This window comes from Seriola aureovittata, chromosome 7, assembly GCF_021018895.1.
Source record: "Seriola aureovittata isolate HTS-2021-v1 ecotype China chromosome 7, ASM2101889v1, whole genome shotgun sequence".
Lineage (NCBI taxonomy): Eukaryota > Metazoa > Chordata > Actinopteri > Carangiformes > Carangidae > Seriola > Seriola aureovittata.
This window is the reverse complement of record NC_079370.1, coordinates 26,450,233-26,465,162: the sequence shown is the minus strand read 5'-3', so window position 1 is coordinate 26,465,162 and position 14,930 is coordinate 26,450,233. Positions and strand designations below refer to the sequence as shown.

Genomic DNA, 14,930 nt, shown 5'->3' with positions numbered 1-14,930 from the left:
ATTTGAATAGAAGAATTCAGACGTTGCAACTGACGCCAACCCTGGTGAAAGTTGCAACATGGATCAGTGACGGTTGCAACATTCCTGTTTGCTGCAGCTCCCCAATAACTTACAAACTGAACCTCTTTTTAATCTTTATCTATTCATTTTCTTATTTTTGCTTTTGCTTTATTATCTTTTAAATGCAGTTTTATTATTATTAGTATTTTATGTTAAATGTATTTCTATGTCTCCGCAAAGACCATTGAACTGCCTTGTGTCTGAATAGTGCTCCTTAAATAAACTTGCCCTGTGTTGCCCGCGGCAGCACTCCTTCTTGTGAATCAACTCATCATTCAAACAGATTTTTTTCCTTGTGATGTGCATGTATGGGCACGTGTTTAGTTTCACTTCCACTTTGGGCATCTTTACGCAGGCTGAAGACATTACAAGAAGAACAGAATGGCCTGGGAAGTCAGCTCAATGGCTTTTTCATATTTTGCATTTGAAATGAAGACTGATCATTTGTTTTAGTGTTTGTTTTGAAGCAACAGAAAAACTACAAATACCAGAAGCACCCGGTTATTCTGAATGTTGCTGACATGTTTGTTTTTCATATTTTTATCTATCGGTCAAAGAAATATGATAAAGTGTCAATTAATAAAATAAGACAAAGAGGAATAAAAAGTTACAGAGCAGTGCACTGAGATCATCTTGTTCAGCAACCTCGCTCAACACTGGATTTTAAGTTTGGTTGATTTCCTTGACTGACAAACATAGTAATGATTGTTTTTTATGTGTCTACAAAGCCCTTGTCAGAGAACCTCATGTTTGGAACTGGTCCATATCTAAAGCAAACCTGTAACAAGATCACTTGGAATAATCTGCAAAGCCAGTCAGACATTTACACTCTGCCAGCCTATTCTAAATATATGTTTAATAATGTATAACATTTTAAGTTAAACAGAAATTTAAACCAATTAAATGTTGAAATTCAATTTTAAAAATTGTCATTCAAAAACCTGAAAACTTTGTCTTACAGTAAACTCCCTATATATTTCCTCACTGCATCATCTGGACTCCAAACCTGGTTACTGTGATAGTAACATCAGGACAGTACAATTCAAACAGGAGTGGGTGAAAAAGCTAAACAAAGATGATCCTCTGCACATGGAGTGGCACACTCAGAACTGTAGGTGTGCACATCAGGTTGTAACAGCTCTTAGTTTTAAGCAGCATTTTAAACCAAACTGGAGGTATGCTTATTTCTTATTTGTGCAACCTAATGTTTATTGGTATGTTTTGTCACAAAACAGGGCGCACGGCCATGACAAAAGAGGAAGATGCACACAGACAAGCCAATTAAAAAATGTTTAAAGGGGACCTATTATGCAAAATGCACTTTTCCATGGTTTTCTATCAGTAGTATGTGTCCCTGGCGTGTCTACGAACCCCCCAAACATGAGAAAAGTCCATCCTCTCCGTCTTTTGCTTTCTCCACCTTTCAAGAAATGTGTGCTCAAACGAGCGAAATGGAGATTCGCCCCTGGTGACGTCAAGAAGGGCGATGCCCCTCCCCCTGGGTGGGTGACGCTCCCCGAGCTAGGTGTGTGTTCCGCCCTCTGAGTCCGTGTTGCAGACGGTATCGTTACTTCCCTCGCGAACACTGGCTTTCGGTAGAACAATGTCGAAGGTACAGCGAAACACAGTAGTTGCTTTGTTGTTGGCTGCACAAACCAACACAGAAGTCTTTTTTTAATCCCTACGCCCGAGGATCTGAAGACCCAGTGGATTAATTTTATTTTTGATGGAAATGTTCCCGCTCCAACTCCGAAAGTGTTGTACGTGTGTGCTAACCATTTCACCTCGGACTGCTTTCTCAACGAGGGCCAGGACAACGCAGGATTTCCTACAAGTCTCAAGATAAAGCTTGGATCAGTACCGACTGTCTGTGACCCAACTTTGAACTTCGGAGCTGTAAGTTTTACCATTTTATGTTGCTTTACTGTTTGTTCACGAGAGCCTGTTGCGTGTGTTGTTAGCATGGCAGCTAACGTGGCTAACGTTTAGCGTCGTCGACGCGCAGCCGGGTATAGCGGGGTACAGATTGTATGCAATTCTTCTGCTTGGTATCGCCGTGTGACATTGATAAGAGCCACCCTGTTAAATGTATAATATTTTAAAGGCGTTTTAGCTGTCTGTGAAGTCAAGCCGGTAAAATTCGGACTAAAAATAGGCTTTGTACTGATTAGCGTAGGTGTCCGGGCTTGTTTATTAGTGCTGTGAAAGTTATTATTATTATGAGAGTCATGCCTTATAACGGCCGTTTTAACGTTTATATCATGTTCACAGATACAGTGCCTGTAGGGAATATCTAGATAAGCGCAGAGTTAAGGGGATATGTCCAAGGGGATAGTCTATAATACACATTTTTTTGCATCTTGCACATATAATGAGATATTTGCAGCATTTACAAGCTATTGACAACCCAGTTTACACATAATTGAGAGCATCTGTTATCATTCTTGCACTGTTTGCAGCTGTTGCCATAACTACACATTTGAGGAGATGTTGGTGTAATCTCTGTTTCCTCTGTTCAGGCCATCTATACAGCTTCCTGCAACAGGGGATGTTGCATGCCAGACTGACCCACTGTAGGCACACAGTTATCCTTGAAGACTCTTCAGCCTCACATCAGAAGTACAGGTCTGTAGCCATCTGAAGTGCATCTACTTTTGATAAACCTAACAGTCATTTATCAGTCTTGGAATAATGTGCAGGTAAATGAAGCTGTGGTTACTTAGAACTTGTGAGAGTGTGTAGGCTAAGGTTTCTGTCATCATCTGTCACCTGGCTGCCATGTACTACAATGAAAATGCTGACCGACCACAAGCCCAAACAAAAGAAGGTGAACCACTGTTCAAGGTCCAATTTCCAAAAGCCATGAAGGGAGAATGCAGAGCTACACCAGTTAAGACTGAGGCGACATTCTATAAGTGTTATATTATTTTATTTTTCAACCAAAAAATGTTTTGTACACATTGTATTAAATATTGCACATATAATGTTATGACAGTTCCATCAATAACAAAATACAGTAAAGAAAATGTCAGGAGGTATTTAGAAACAGACTCAGTCATTGTTTTGTAAAAAAAAAAAAAAAAAAAAGTGAAAAATGTAAAAAAAATCTTTTGTGTTTATCAAACAGGGAATGTGGTGGACCTCATATTTGAAAAAGTCTTTGTGACCTGGGACCATACACAGAAGCTGCTTTGGCCATCCCCATCCCAGAGGACCTCACTGCACAGTTCGAGCGGCCTGAGAAGGAGGAGGTCATATCCAGCTCTGTGTCCCGGTTCTATCATGGGCCAGTCTAAAACCCACATACCGGCCTGTGGCGTCAGGAAACACGGCATGGATGCGTAGGACCACGCAGGCTGGAATGACGACCCAGATTCTGCAACCAAGGAAGCACCAGCTCACAAAGCTCCTATAGGCTAGATACCTGTACTGACTAAAACAACTGGACAGGGCATTTAGTCTTGCAAACATATATCTATGTTGTGTCTCACAATTTTTTATATGGATCCAGTGAATCCTACAGTTTTTTCATCATCACTGATTATAACTGCCTCATTTGATGTAAATAAATGCTTGATTGTTACTAAAGAAATGACTCCTCTGAATTCATATATTATATGCACACTATCTGCTGATAGAAGAACTTTACAAATCAAAGAGCAGCTAAACTAATTTATTTGAGGGTGTGTTACTCTATTTGTGGTGTGTTATTACCATTGTAAAATTATGTGCACTGAAGTAAAACAAGACTGCCTAACATCTATTATTTAAATTGAAACTATGTTTTAACAAAGAAGCAAAACGTACTGGTGTATTCCTCTCAACCGTGAAGGACCATAGTCAGTGCGGTACATGTTGCAGGCAGAACACATTGAGGCAGAGCGGCTCCAACCCAGGACGGTCTACCATACATGGTAAATCTTCCTCGATCTCCCATAGCCGTCTGGTAACCTACAGTGAATTGCAAATGGTAAATTCTATGGTTGATTATAAATGTAATGTAATCAAAACAAATTAGTGATTAGTTTGTCCAGTGAGAATGCTACCTGTGGTAGCAGCAGATGTTCTCAGCTTCTGTGGGCATGGTTGCACAGTTTCCACAGGAGCACCTGTCCAAAATATAGAGAAAAATGGTAACATTCACCAAAATATAAAGCTTGTGAAATTCAAACACTGACAGACAGTGGAGCTAAGGTGGGTAAGAAGTAAGCTTGGCTACATAACAAGTGCATATAACAGAGGTAATTTATAACATGTCACTTATTGCATATAATGTGGAGCTTGACAACAGTGTAGTGTAGAAAACTGCACAGTTCAGTCTTTGACTAAAGATTACTGTTGCTGTCAGACATGTTTATGCTGATTTACAGCTTTCATTGTAATACACAAAATAAATTTACTTCATAAAGGAAGATGTCATGATGAGCATCTCTGCTCAAAACATGGAGAAAAATTATTTACTTTGTCAGCACCTATTAAAATAGCTGACTAGTACTGACATTGAACACCTGTAGCAGTCTACATACAACAAACATTTTCAGACTGTAAAAGTATATCTAAGGAGGCATGACAGATAACTACATTACACTATTCACAATAGTGCTTATTTACCAAAAGAGCTCCCAGTAATGACGAGACAGTAACAGTTAGCATTAGCTACCTAGCTACATGTTAGTAACTGTGTGCCAGCACTCATCAACAAACTGAAAATGTAATGTCAAAATACACAAAATTGGTTACCAACCATTCAGAAACGTCCTGCTGCAGTTGTAGAGTTTGCACTTCTTCAGCAGCCTCTCCCTCTGGCTCAGATTCTGGATAAAAGTTGTGTGGTTGAACCAAATCGCTACCGACGCCAGGTTGCCGGTCACGGTCACCGTAAACATTAGAGCACGGTGCCAGAAGCCCGAACGGCAGCCCCTTCCGGAGAGGGGCGTGGTCAGGCACAGCTCATTTGCATTTAAAGCTACAGACACAGAAACAGCCTGTTCTGAACAGGGCTCAAAAAGAGGGGTTTACAGGCATGCTGAAATATAGGATCGGAGTGGATTTTTTAGCAAAAAGCTTCAAATACATGCTTTGGGGACCTCTGAGACTTATTCAAACTTGTTGAAAAGGAGCATAATATGTCCCCTTTAATTAAAAAAAAAAAAAAAAACAGACAATAAATCTAGAAGAAGAACATAAACTAACAATGGCGTGTGTAATCTGTAAGATCAGCAGTGTAAGTGTGTGTGAATGTAGTGTTGTATGGTGCAGCAACAGAAACAACACAAACCAAATGCCAACCAAACCAGAAAGGTGGCTCAAGGAGGAGGGAGAACCAGAACTGAGCTCCAACATGGTTTTAAAAGCACTAGCACACAACACAGGGCCCAGGTGTGCCAGGTCTGCTGATGAGCCCAGGTACTGACGACCCTTTGCCACACCCACCTCTAGTACCTGCAAAAGGAAGCAGCCACAGACAGGAAGCAACAGGTACACAGGGGGAGAGGGATTGTCACAGCAATTATTTCTTTAATGTTCTGCTGTTCTGGGGTCTGTGGATCGAGTCTCATTGACTGTGCCACAATCTCACAGTGGTTTACTGTAGTCTCCGTCTATGTCTCTTTCTCTCTTCTCTTTACCTGTGAATGGGATGATGAAAGTGGAAAGGTAACTGGATACCAACGGTTTGGATATGATGTCTAAGAAGTCTTCAAATCATTGGACTTGAAGACACTGACATGGGTGTACACAAAACAGGCTGCCACCTTTAAACACAAGTGGGATACAGACAAAGCTTGATTACACTTCAGTAATAACATCCTGATTGATCCTGTTAACAGAATACGTGTTGCATGGCTGATGGTGACTTTTATCAGTCACAGACTGGATACATTGATCTTATATTACAAATAGTTTTCATTAAGTACAAACAAGAAGCTCCCACATCAAGGTTAAACTACAAACGCTTTCATGATGATCACAGATGTCCATGTACAGCTATTGTAGACTGCCTACAAGGTCCAACTGATCGTCACCTGTTCTCTTCCATTTTTCTCACTCCTGCATGATTTAGATTTACTTTCAAAATGATTTAAACAACAACGGTTTAACCGAATCTATCGAATTTAAGATCAGTGCATATTTATACTCAAGTTTTTCATCACTGCATCTTCTGGTTTCCCAAAACTCGTACAGTCCATGACTTCAGCAAACACCTCCATGTGCGCTCATAGGACATCATCAGGTCAGGAAAGTGTTTATGTGTTGTTTGGCAACAGCCCAGTACCAGGCCAGTTGCGGAACTATTTAAGTTGGCGTAGCCAAATAAATAATGAAATAAACAAACAAATCATAATCTGTTGTTACGTATTACTCTTAACTAATATGGCCTCGTACCTACGACCGAATCACAGCTGTGCTGATATTTAGTACATCACAACCTTTTCTGTGATACTGATTAATTGTTAGTGACTGAGAAAAATAACCAGTAACAGCATTGTTGAATGAAGACTCTGCAGTGTGGACCCAATTAATAGGCAGCAGGTGTGATAATGACGTCATGAAAGCAGCCCAGACCAGACTCTCCACTGGTCGCCACTCGGAGGGCTCCAGCTCCTGTTCACATCATGCCGCTGTTAGCGTGGCTTCTTTGGACGTTGCTTTGCGGTTCACTAGGAAGTCCGGTTCAGCGAGCGACGTGGTCTGAGGGGTTACACTCGGTCTCGAGAAAACAGGATGGAGGCACGAGTCCCTCGTTCTACCACTTGCCCATGTTCCAGCACGCGCTGGGGCCGCTTGTGGCACGAGAGCTCTTCCGGCCGGTCCCTCACAAATGGCCGCTCCCCGCCGGACTGACCGCGTTGCTGTTACCCCCAGCGGAACAACAGCGGAGCGTCCAGGCGACCGGTGCACGCGCTGTGGAGGTCTGGTGTGGATACGATAAACTCTCTGTTCGCGTGGACCGCTTCCAGCTGCGCGCGTGGACCTTCCCGTCCCTGTTCCGACTGGGCACGTGCGAAGCCAGCAGGGTCAGCCCGCGCTACCTGTACTTCCACTACAGACTGACGGAATGCGGCGGAGACTCTAAGGTAGTTCACCACCCAGCTTCACCTGCACGTTACAAACGCACACATTCACAAACTTCCTATGTCCAGTCATTATAGATAATAGATAATTAAATCACAATTAAAATCACAACCAGGGACTGGTTCCACAAAGGTATACTTTGATAGTGGCTTAGATATACCAAATAGTCAGGCTTCAGATAGACGTCTAAATTTATCTGTTGCACAAAGCAGTTTAGTTCTTGACGACAAAAAAGTTCTCGACTATTTTAAATTTACATCCATGATCTTAAACCGGATTTTGGTACAATGAATTCTGGGTAAATCAGGACTTTTTCAATATTAAAAAAATGGCCGACTGCTGAGCCACATCCAACAGCTCAGCTCCATTCAGAACTGCCCTATTGAACTGATAGCAACAAACTATATATGATAGTGTGAAACCTACAGATACATAAACTGATATGATGGTGAAGTGATTAATAGTTTATGTGAACGTAATTTCATCAGGTTTTAGTGCTATAGGGATGACGTATTTGTTATGATACTGACATAGTGTTCATTAGTGAAGATTATCCTGCTGAACAAAACGTGTCAGTGTCATAAACAGTCGTTTGTCAGAGTTTATTTTCTGTAATGATCAAAAAGACAATGGAAAAATGCCATTGGCTTTTTATTTAGGGAACCAGGGTGATGCTAACTTCAGGGTTGGACTACAAAAATATGTCATCCCTGCAGCAAAGAAAGCAATATAATATAGCAAACAAAATCCAGACTTAAGGATCCAGCTTGATGAACAGTTTTAAATTTAGATGGATTGGAAAGTGAAATCATATTAAATCTACTTCCTGTGTCTCAGGTTGTTGGTGGTCAGCTGGTGTATACCTATTCACTGTGTTATACTCCACCTGCACAAGGCTACGTCATCAGAGTTGTACCTCTAAACCTTCCCATCCACTGCAATTACAACAGGTAATTATTAACACCTCCATCCACTGTCTGTCAGGGTTTTCAGCAGCATTTATCTAAGTATGCTTATTTCAGAATCAGGTTGGTCTGCCATCAGTGAGACTGTACCTATAAATGTGTGTTAGGAGATGAGAAGGCTTCAACAGGAGTGTGAATGGGGGATTCATTCAGAAGTTTTTTACTGGACTTAAGTCAAATTTATTGCATTAGGGGACAAATCTACCTGCAGCCACTGAAAAGAAACTTTTCGATGGCAGCCATCGAGTGACAAAACAGGAAGTGACGTCTTGCGGGGCCAGCGGGAAGTGTTCGTGTTTCAGAATTTGGAACTAACTTGAAAAACATACTACTACTTCAGTAGTGTTGTGGCGAGCTTGTGCATGAAGTCATTGTACCTTGCCTGTTGTATCTGTTGTGTGAGAGGTTGCATTTGGTTGTCTCTTAATTGACCCGGTCTTAATCCACCGGTCCATGATATTGACCGTTTTCTGTGTTTGATAGATAGCAAGCTGATAATTGGTGAAATTTAGCACAGTCCCTGGGCAGGCTAACTGTTAGCTTCATCCACATTTCATTTCAAATGTCAGCTGATCTTTTCAAATGGAAATCGTAAAACATAAACTTAACTGGCGAATCTGTGTGGGTAGACAGTCACAGAACGGTCTGTCCAACAACACTGTAAAACAACCAAATCAAACATTAATGTTTTAAGCTGATTTAATATTGAAAACAACACATGTACACAACTTGTTAGCAGGCTCTGTGGTGACTCAGATAGTTTGAGAGACAATAAATTTAACGCAATATTTTAACAAACCTACTCACAGACCACAAGGGATTGCTAGACCTCTCTATGAGAGAAGCTGTCCTAAAGCTACAATATGTTATGGCTGTGAATGTGTTCATTAAACAGCTGGATACTAGCGTTCTTATTTGACATTGATTGGGTTAGGGTGTGTTTATTCCATCCCATCACTTCAACCACTGACAATCTGTTTGCAGTCAGGGAGCAGATATTTCATTATTGTGGATTAGGTCACTGAGTTGTTCCTTCTGATCTGATGTGTTAAAACCTGTCTCTGTGTGAGTGTCTGGAATGACGTGGTAAAAAAAACAAATTTTTGTCCTGTCCCAGATTTCATTACTCGTACCAAGTTGGCTTCAGACCTCAAGTTCAGCACACAACCTTTATGAAGACCATCAGGAGTAAACACGGCTTCAGCCTCACCGTCTGTAACGGTAACACACCTGCAGCATCTGAGACAGACTTCTGTGTCACTATTTGTTCACTATTCACTATTTGTTTGATGTATTAACTGAATAATCTGACAGGATCTGTTTAAAACTGCCATCACATCTAGAATCTAATATTTGAAGTTTAACTTTAAAATGGACACTCATGTTGTTTTTGAACTGAACAGTGACTTCCAGCTTTCTAATGTGAAACGTGTTGAGTCTACAGTGAATACAGTTATTAACCCGTCTAATACTAATTAACACAAACTGTAGGTTTTGTCAGCCTGAAGTCATTAACTTGGAACACTGTGACCTGTGTGTGTTTTCTGTGTGGGTCCAAGATGAACTGAGATCTGTAGATATGAACACATCCCTGCAGGCAGCTGCCACTGACGTCATTAGATGTTGATATTTGGTTGAATGTAGGTTGTGACGTCAGGTGACCAAAATTCAATGTCAGGACGTCGTCCGACACCAACATCAGTCCGACAAATAGGACAGATGACAGCTGACGATGATGATGTGCTTGTTTGAAGTTGTGGTGTTAAGCAGAGGTGGGGACCTGAGTCACATGACTTCACTCAAGTCAGACTTAAGTCACAAATTTGAGGACTTGAGACTTGCTGGACCAACACGGATAAAAGACTGACTTTTTTCTCCAACTCTGCTGTTTTTTTAAAGATAAATGTACTTTAATGTCACACATTCATCTTTCTGGCTCTACAGGATTAAAATGGAGGCCCCGCTCTTTATTTACCTGTTGCCATTATGAGTCATTGAATCGGAGCTCCATTGATTATGGCTTTTTATACTCCACATGCACACGCTTAACACTGAGTGAACAGAGTCAGAGTTGATTGAACGGACTCAGGTCAGCTGTTCTGAGTTTCCATCCCAGAGTTCATCAACTCAGAGTTCAGGGTTAGAGTCAGAGTTTGTTAAACCTGCTTTCTGGAATAGACCCCTGATCAGTTCAAGACTTTTTCTTACAAATAAACAGACACAGGTGAAAACAAATCCTCCTTGGTGGAGGTAATAATAATTATAAGACTAATAATAATAATAATAGTAGCAGTGGGAGGCTGCAGTCACAGATCTGGTCAGATACAAAATGTTCAAACAGCTGCAAGAGTTTTCATTAATGGCGAAAGTAAAACTAACTGACTGATGTGCAAACTGGAGCTGATGATCAGGATTTCATATATCTTGATTCTCACCACCGTAACTTGGGACTTGAAGGTTGAGACTTCAGACTTTCTTGTGAGCTGCACGTGGGACCTCCTCCCACCTCTGGTGTTAAAGTAAAGTAACCAAGATCTGACGTCTTCCAAACGTTTAATGCCATCTGGGCATATAAAATACCAACATGCAGATGAGGGATTTACTTTGGTGTGTGTGTGTGTGTGTGTGTGTGTGTGTGTGTGTGTGTGTGTGTGTGTGTGTGTTTGTTTGTTTGTTTGTTTGTTTGTTTGTTTGTTTGTTTAACAGCCCAGTGGGAGCCCCTCCCTCCAGGCCACTGGTTCTTTCTAGGGGAGCCAGTGAATTTTGTGGCCCAGACAGGCGCTCTGTTGGCTGGGGAGAGGCTTTATGTGGACTCCTGCAACGCCACACGCTCCACTGACCCAAACAGCACGCCCAGAGTGGATATTATCACTAACGATGGGTGTGGTTCTTGTAAGATCGCAGTCATACGAACTGGTTTGTTACTTTTCATGTCTTAAGAGTTTGTACTCTGATTTCTGCAGCTGCATGATGGACAGCAGGAGGGAGGGCAGCAGCTCCAGGTTCCTGTCAGCAGGGGGCAGTGTGCTAAGGTTCTCTGTGGACGCCTTTCTCTTCAGTGCAGTCACACAAGTAAGATCAAAATCATTTTTTAAATATCCTAAAAAAAACCTGAAGTCCCTGATCACCCTGAAGTGTTTTAGCTTTTTAATTTAGTTAAATCCTCATTAGCCACTGTATTGTAACAGTGGCTACTCTGTCATATCATTCACATTCACAATAAGGCTCACAATACACAACAACCAACACCAAATCAAAACCTATCAAATACATATGATATGACATTTAATTATTTCATTTTTTTAACAACTGAGAAACTTCACAATTCAATCTGCTGAGTCACAGAAGAAAGAAGTTACTGTGGTTGAGCAGACCTCAGTCTGAAATCTGTTGAGCTGTGGAGGAAATTACCTGAGGTCACAAAACCTCATGAACTCACAAAAACCACATGTGCCTGTGAAACTGCTGAAGTCGCATCGAAACAGAAGACGCATGTTTCAATGTGTCTCTAGAGCTTCAAACGAAGTGAATGAGTGAATATTTTGTAAACCACAAGTGCAAATGATAAAGAGATTACCTGGTGGATTTAAAATGCAGCAGTGTGCTGAACTGCTCCTGACTGTGTCAGAAGGAGCACAGGTTCAGGTAAACCTGATGAACTTACCTCAAGATCTACTCAAGTCTGCAGCAGCTGTATTTCTTACCCTTCACTAATGAAATCATTGAAATGACGTCAGACATAATATTGAACATGTTGACATTTCATCAATATAAACATAAGTTGTTTGATTCTTTCATATGATTGTGAAGCACTTTGTGACTAGTGTCTGTGAAAAGTGCTGAATACATAAACTCTGCTTGCTTGCTAATAGTAGTATTAGTGTGTGTATGCAGTATTAGTAAAATGATTTTGTTTTGAGGACTTCATTACGCTGACTGGACAGAGCAACAAACCCTTTTCAAACCACGGCTTTAAGCTGAACCTCAGACTCAGTGACCTCTTGTGGTTATTAATTGAAGCCTGCAGAACAGAGCAGCAGCTTTAGACTTAACCACAGTTTTAGACTCCACCAAAACTTTAAACTGCGTTTACGTTGATAACGGATCAAACAGAGGCTCCATTTGTCAGGTCAATATCAAAAGTTCATATCATTTAGTCACAAACAGTGTTTGATAGGTTGTATACTATTTAACCTGCTGTGTGTGTGTGTGTGTGTGTGTGTGTGTGTGTGTGTGTGTGTGTGTGTGTGTGTGTGTGTTTTTTTTTGTGTGTGTGTTTTTGTGTGTTTGTGTTTGCAGGTCCTGTACCTTCACTGTTCAATGTCAGTTGGTCTCTCTGCTTCCTTCACTGCAAAGTCCTGCAACTACAACCAGGCTGCTGGCAGGTAAGAAACAGAGTTACTGAGTCGGCCTTTTCTACAAGTAAAACACGCCTGCTAGAAAGATAAGATGATAAAATCAGATGAAAACAAATAAAGAAAAAGACTTTTTATCTCAATTTTAAAGAGCAGATCTGGTTCATCTGCACAACTGGGGGGTGGCTGAGGGGTTAAGACACAGACTATGTGAAAGGAAAGTCAACTTTTAATTTATTTATTTAGTTATTTACTGAGATCAGTTTAGTCTTTGTCACTGAGTTGTGCCTTGAATTAAAGTTATAATCTGTAACTTTTCCACATTAAAATGTCTAAAAACAATTAGACCTATGTTTTATATGTTGTTGAGTTGTGTTCTTAGATTTTCCCAAATGTTTCCATCAATTCTCAAACCAGAGAAATCTGTGATTTTAATCGTGGTAATGCTCTGTGTCATCTGGTCACCTGTCAATGACATCATATCCTCTAATCATGTGTTAGTGTTGTTTGTCTGACAGAAGCTCAACACTGACTTCTATCCAGTTATAAGCTGCAGGTCAAAACCTCATGAACCACTGACACTGAAGGAATCCAAACCAGGAGACACTGACGACAACAACTCCCATGATCCCACACTACTTTATGAAGTTACCCAATGTTGTGTGTTACTGTTTTGATAGAGAGACCCCTTGAGGCAGAAGTTAGACTGTGTTTTTACATCATATGTACTAATGGTGAAGACGGCTTTGTTCTCATGTGTAGGTGGGAGGAGCTGGAAGCCCCGCCCTCAGTCTGCTCCTGCTGTGACTCCATATGCACCGACGCACAGGACTGTAAGTTCTTCTCTAAACCACAGCAGCTGAGAAGTAAACACATGACAATAACAATAAATGATACAACAGTAACACTCATTATTAGCGGTGGAGGATTGTATTATAAACATAGTTCTGTAATACAGATTCTGGTACAATCCTCTCAGTCCATGAATTCATTTACAGGAAAATAGAAAATACCATCATTGTTTTATAAAAAAGAAAAAACGTGCATCGCTATCACTATTTCTCATCTCTTTTCTCCTCAGCTGTCAAAAACACTGTGAGCAGTCCGGGCTGGCTCATTGGACACAGGGGTGAGGAGAGACCAAGGACTTTTCAAGCAGAGGAGGGAAGAGAGTGGCCGGACCAGGAAGAGAAGAAGGAAGAACGACTGGATGAGCTCTTAAAGAAAGTCCAGACTTTCGACCACGAGGAGAAAAAAGAGGAGTCAGTTTCTGAGAAGCTGTCAGTGCTCCCGGCTGAGAAAGAGGAGACGAGGCATGATGCTGCAGGCTTCCTAATAGAGGAAGAGGAGGAAGAGGAGGAGGCAGGCGGCCAGCTGAGTGATGACATCATCATGTCAGACCAGACCACACCTGGGGGAAATGAGACGGCCGGGGAGGGGGTACCTGGTACAGAAACTGGTTCTGACAGTGGTTTATCCACTAACTCTTCCAGCTTTATCACTACAACAAACTCCAGCTTCATTGAATATGATCATACACGTCGTCATGGTTCTGCTGCCAATGTTTCCAAAGCTGTAAACCCCATCGTTCACCTCTGTCCTGACGGTGATGAGATGAGCTGCAGTGACACTAACAGTGGTAGTAAAAGTGCTGCAAGTGGTTCTGCTGTGAGTCCAGAGAGCTTTACCCCCTTTAATGCAAGAGCTTCAGGTGGTTCCAGTAGATCTGGTTCTGTTCAGGATTCAAGGGTCCACGAGGGTCTGGAGACATTAGCTGGGACACAGTCTTCCACCAGTAAGTCTGGATTTGATCCCCCTGGTTTTCTTGAGGTCATGAAGGCAGGACAGAGCCGGCTGGAGTCTGAGGAGCTGGACCCGCTCCTGAGGTCAGAACTGTTCAAGTCTGCTCAGAAATCAGTGGACACCAAGTCTGACAGGATGCCAGGACAAGGTGTTTCTGTGAACAGTAAAGGAGCAGATGGAGATGATGATGATATTATGCTTCACAGTCTACAGATCAGAGGGTTAGAATCAGACCAGTCTGCTCACGCAGCTGGGCTCTGGGACCTGGTCTCTGTAGAAGAGTCTGGTTCTGACTCTGGATTTGCAGAAGGTGAAGCTCTTCATCTGAGTCCGTTTACTGGAGCAGTGAAGACAAAGGAAGAAGCACAGGGATTCACTGACAGCGTGATGAGGCATCACCATGTCAGACCTGGTTCTGCTAGTTCAGAGCACCATGAAAACACTGTTCACTCTGCTGTGGTGATGGTGACGTCCACCCTGCAGGGCTCAGACAGCAGCCAGGTGGCTGACAGGGAATGGGCCGAGGTGGTGCCAGGACAGAGGTCTGGGTTTGAGGTGGAGCTGAGACACCAGCTGATGTAGGACTTCTCTGGATGAACAGGGTTGATGTTCCCACAAACATCTCATCGAATCAACAGCCCACCAATAAACTCCTTTAATGAATCTCATCTAA

At 41.8% G+C, this 14,930-nt stretch overlaps 1 protein-coding gene and 1 long non-coding RNA gene across 2 annotated transcripts; both read left to right on the top strand.

Annotated features, from left to right (window-relative positions):
- The first annotated feature begins 1,576 nt into the window (after positions 1 to 1,576).
- On the top strand, positions 1,577 to 3,833 carry LOC130172410 (uncharacterized). The gene is made up of 3 exons (XR_008828260.1): positions 1,577 to 1,956; positions 2,580 to 2,685; positions 3,188 to 3,833. It is a non-coding gene; the product is annotated as an uncharacterized LOC130172410 (long non-coding RNA).
- A 1,429-nt stretch (positions 3,834 to 5,262) lies between these two features.
- On the top strand, positions 5,263 to 14,930 carry LOC130171719 (uncharacterized). The gene is made up of 8 exons (XM_056379830.1): positions 5,263 to 7,136; positions 7,972 to 8,084; positions 9,217 to 9,320; positions 10,806 to 10,980; positions 11,063 to 11,171; positions 12,399 to 12,484; positions 13,217 to 13,287; positions 13,536 to 14,930. Exons 1-8 carry the CDS (start codon positions 6,675 to 6,677, stop codon positions 14,837 to 14,839), a joined length of 2,424 nt encoding a protein of 807 aa, XP_056235805.1. The 5' UTR covers positions 5,263 to 6,674; the 3' UTR covers positions 14,840 to 14,930.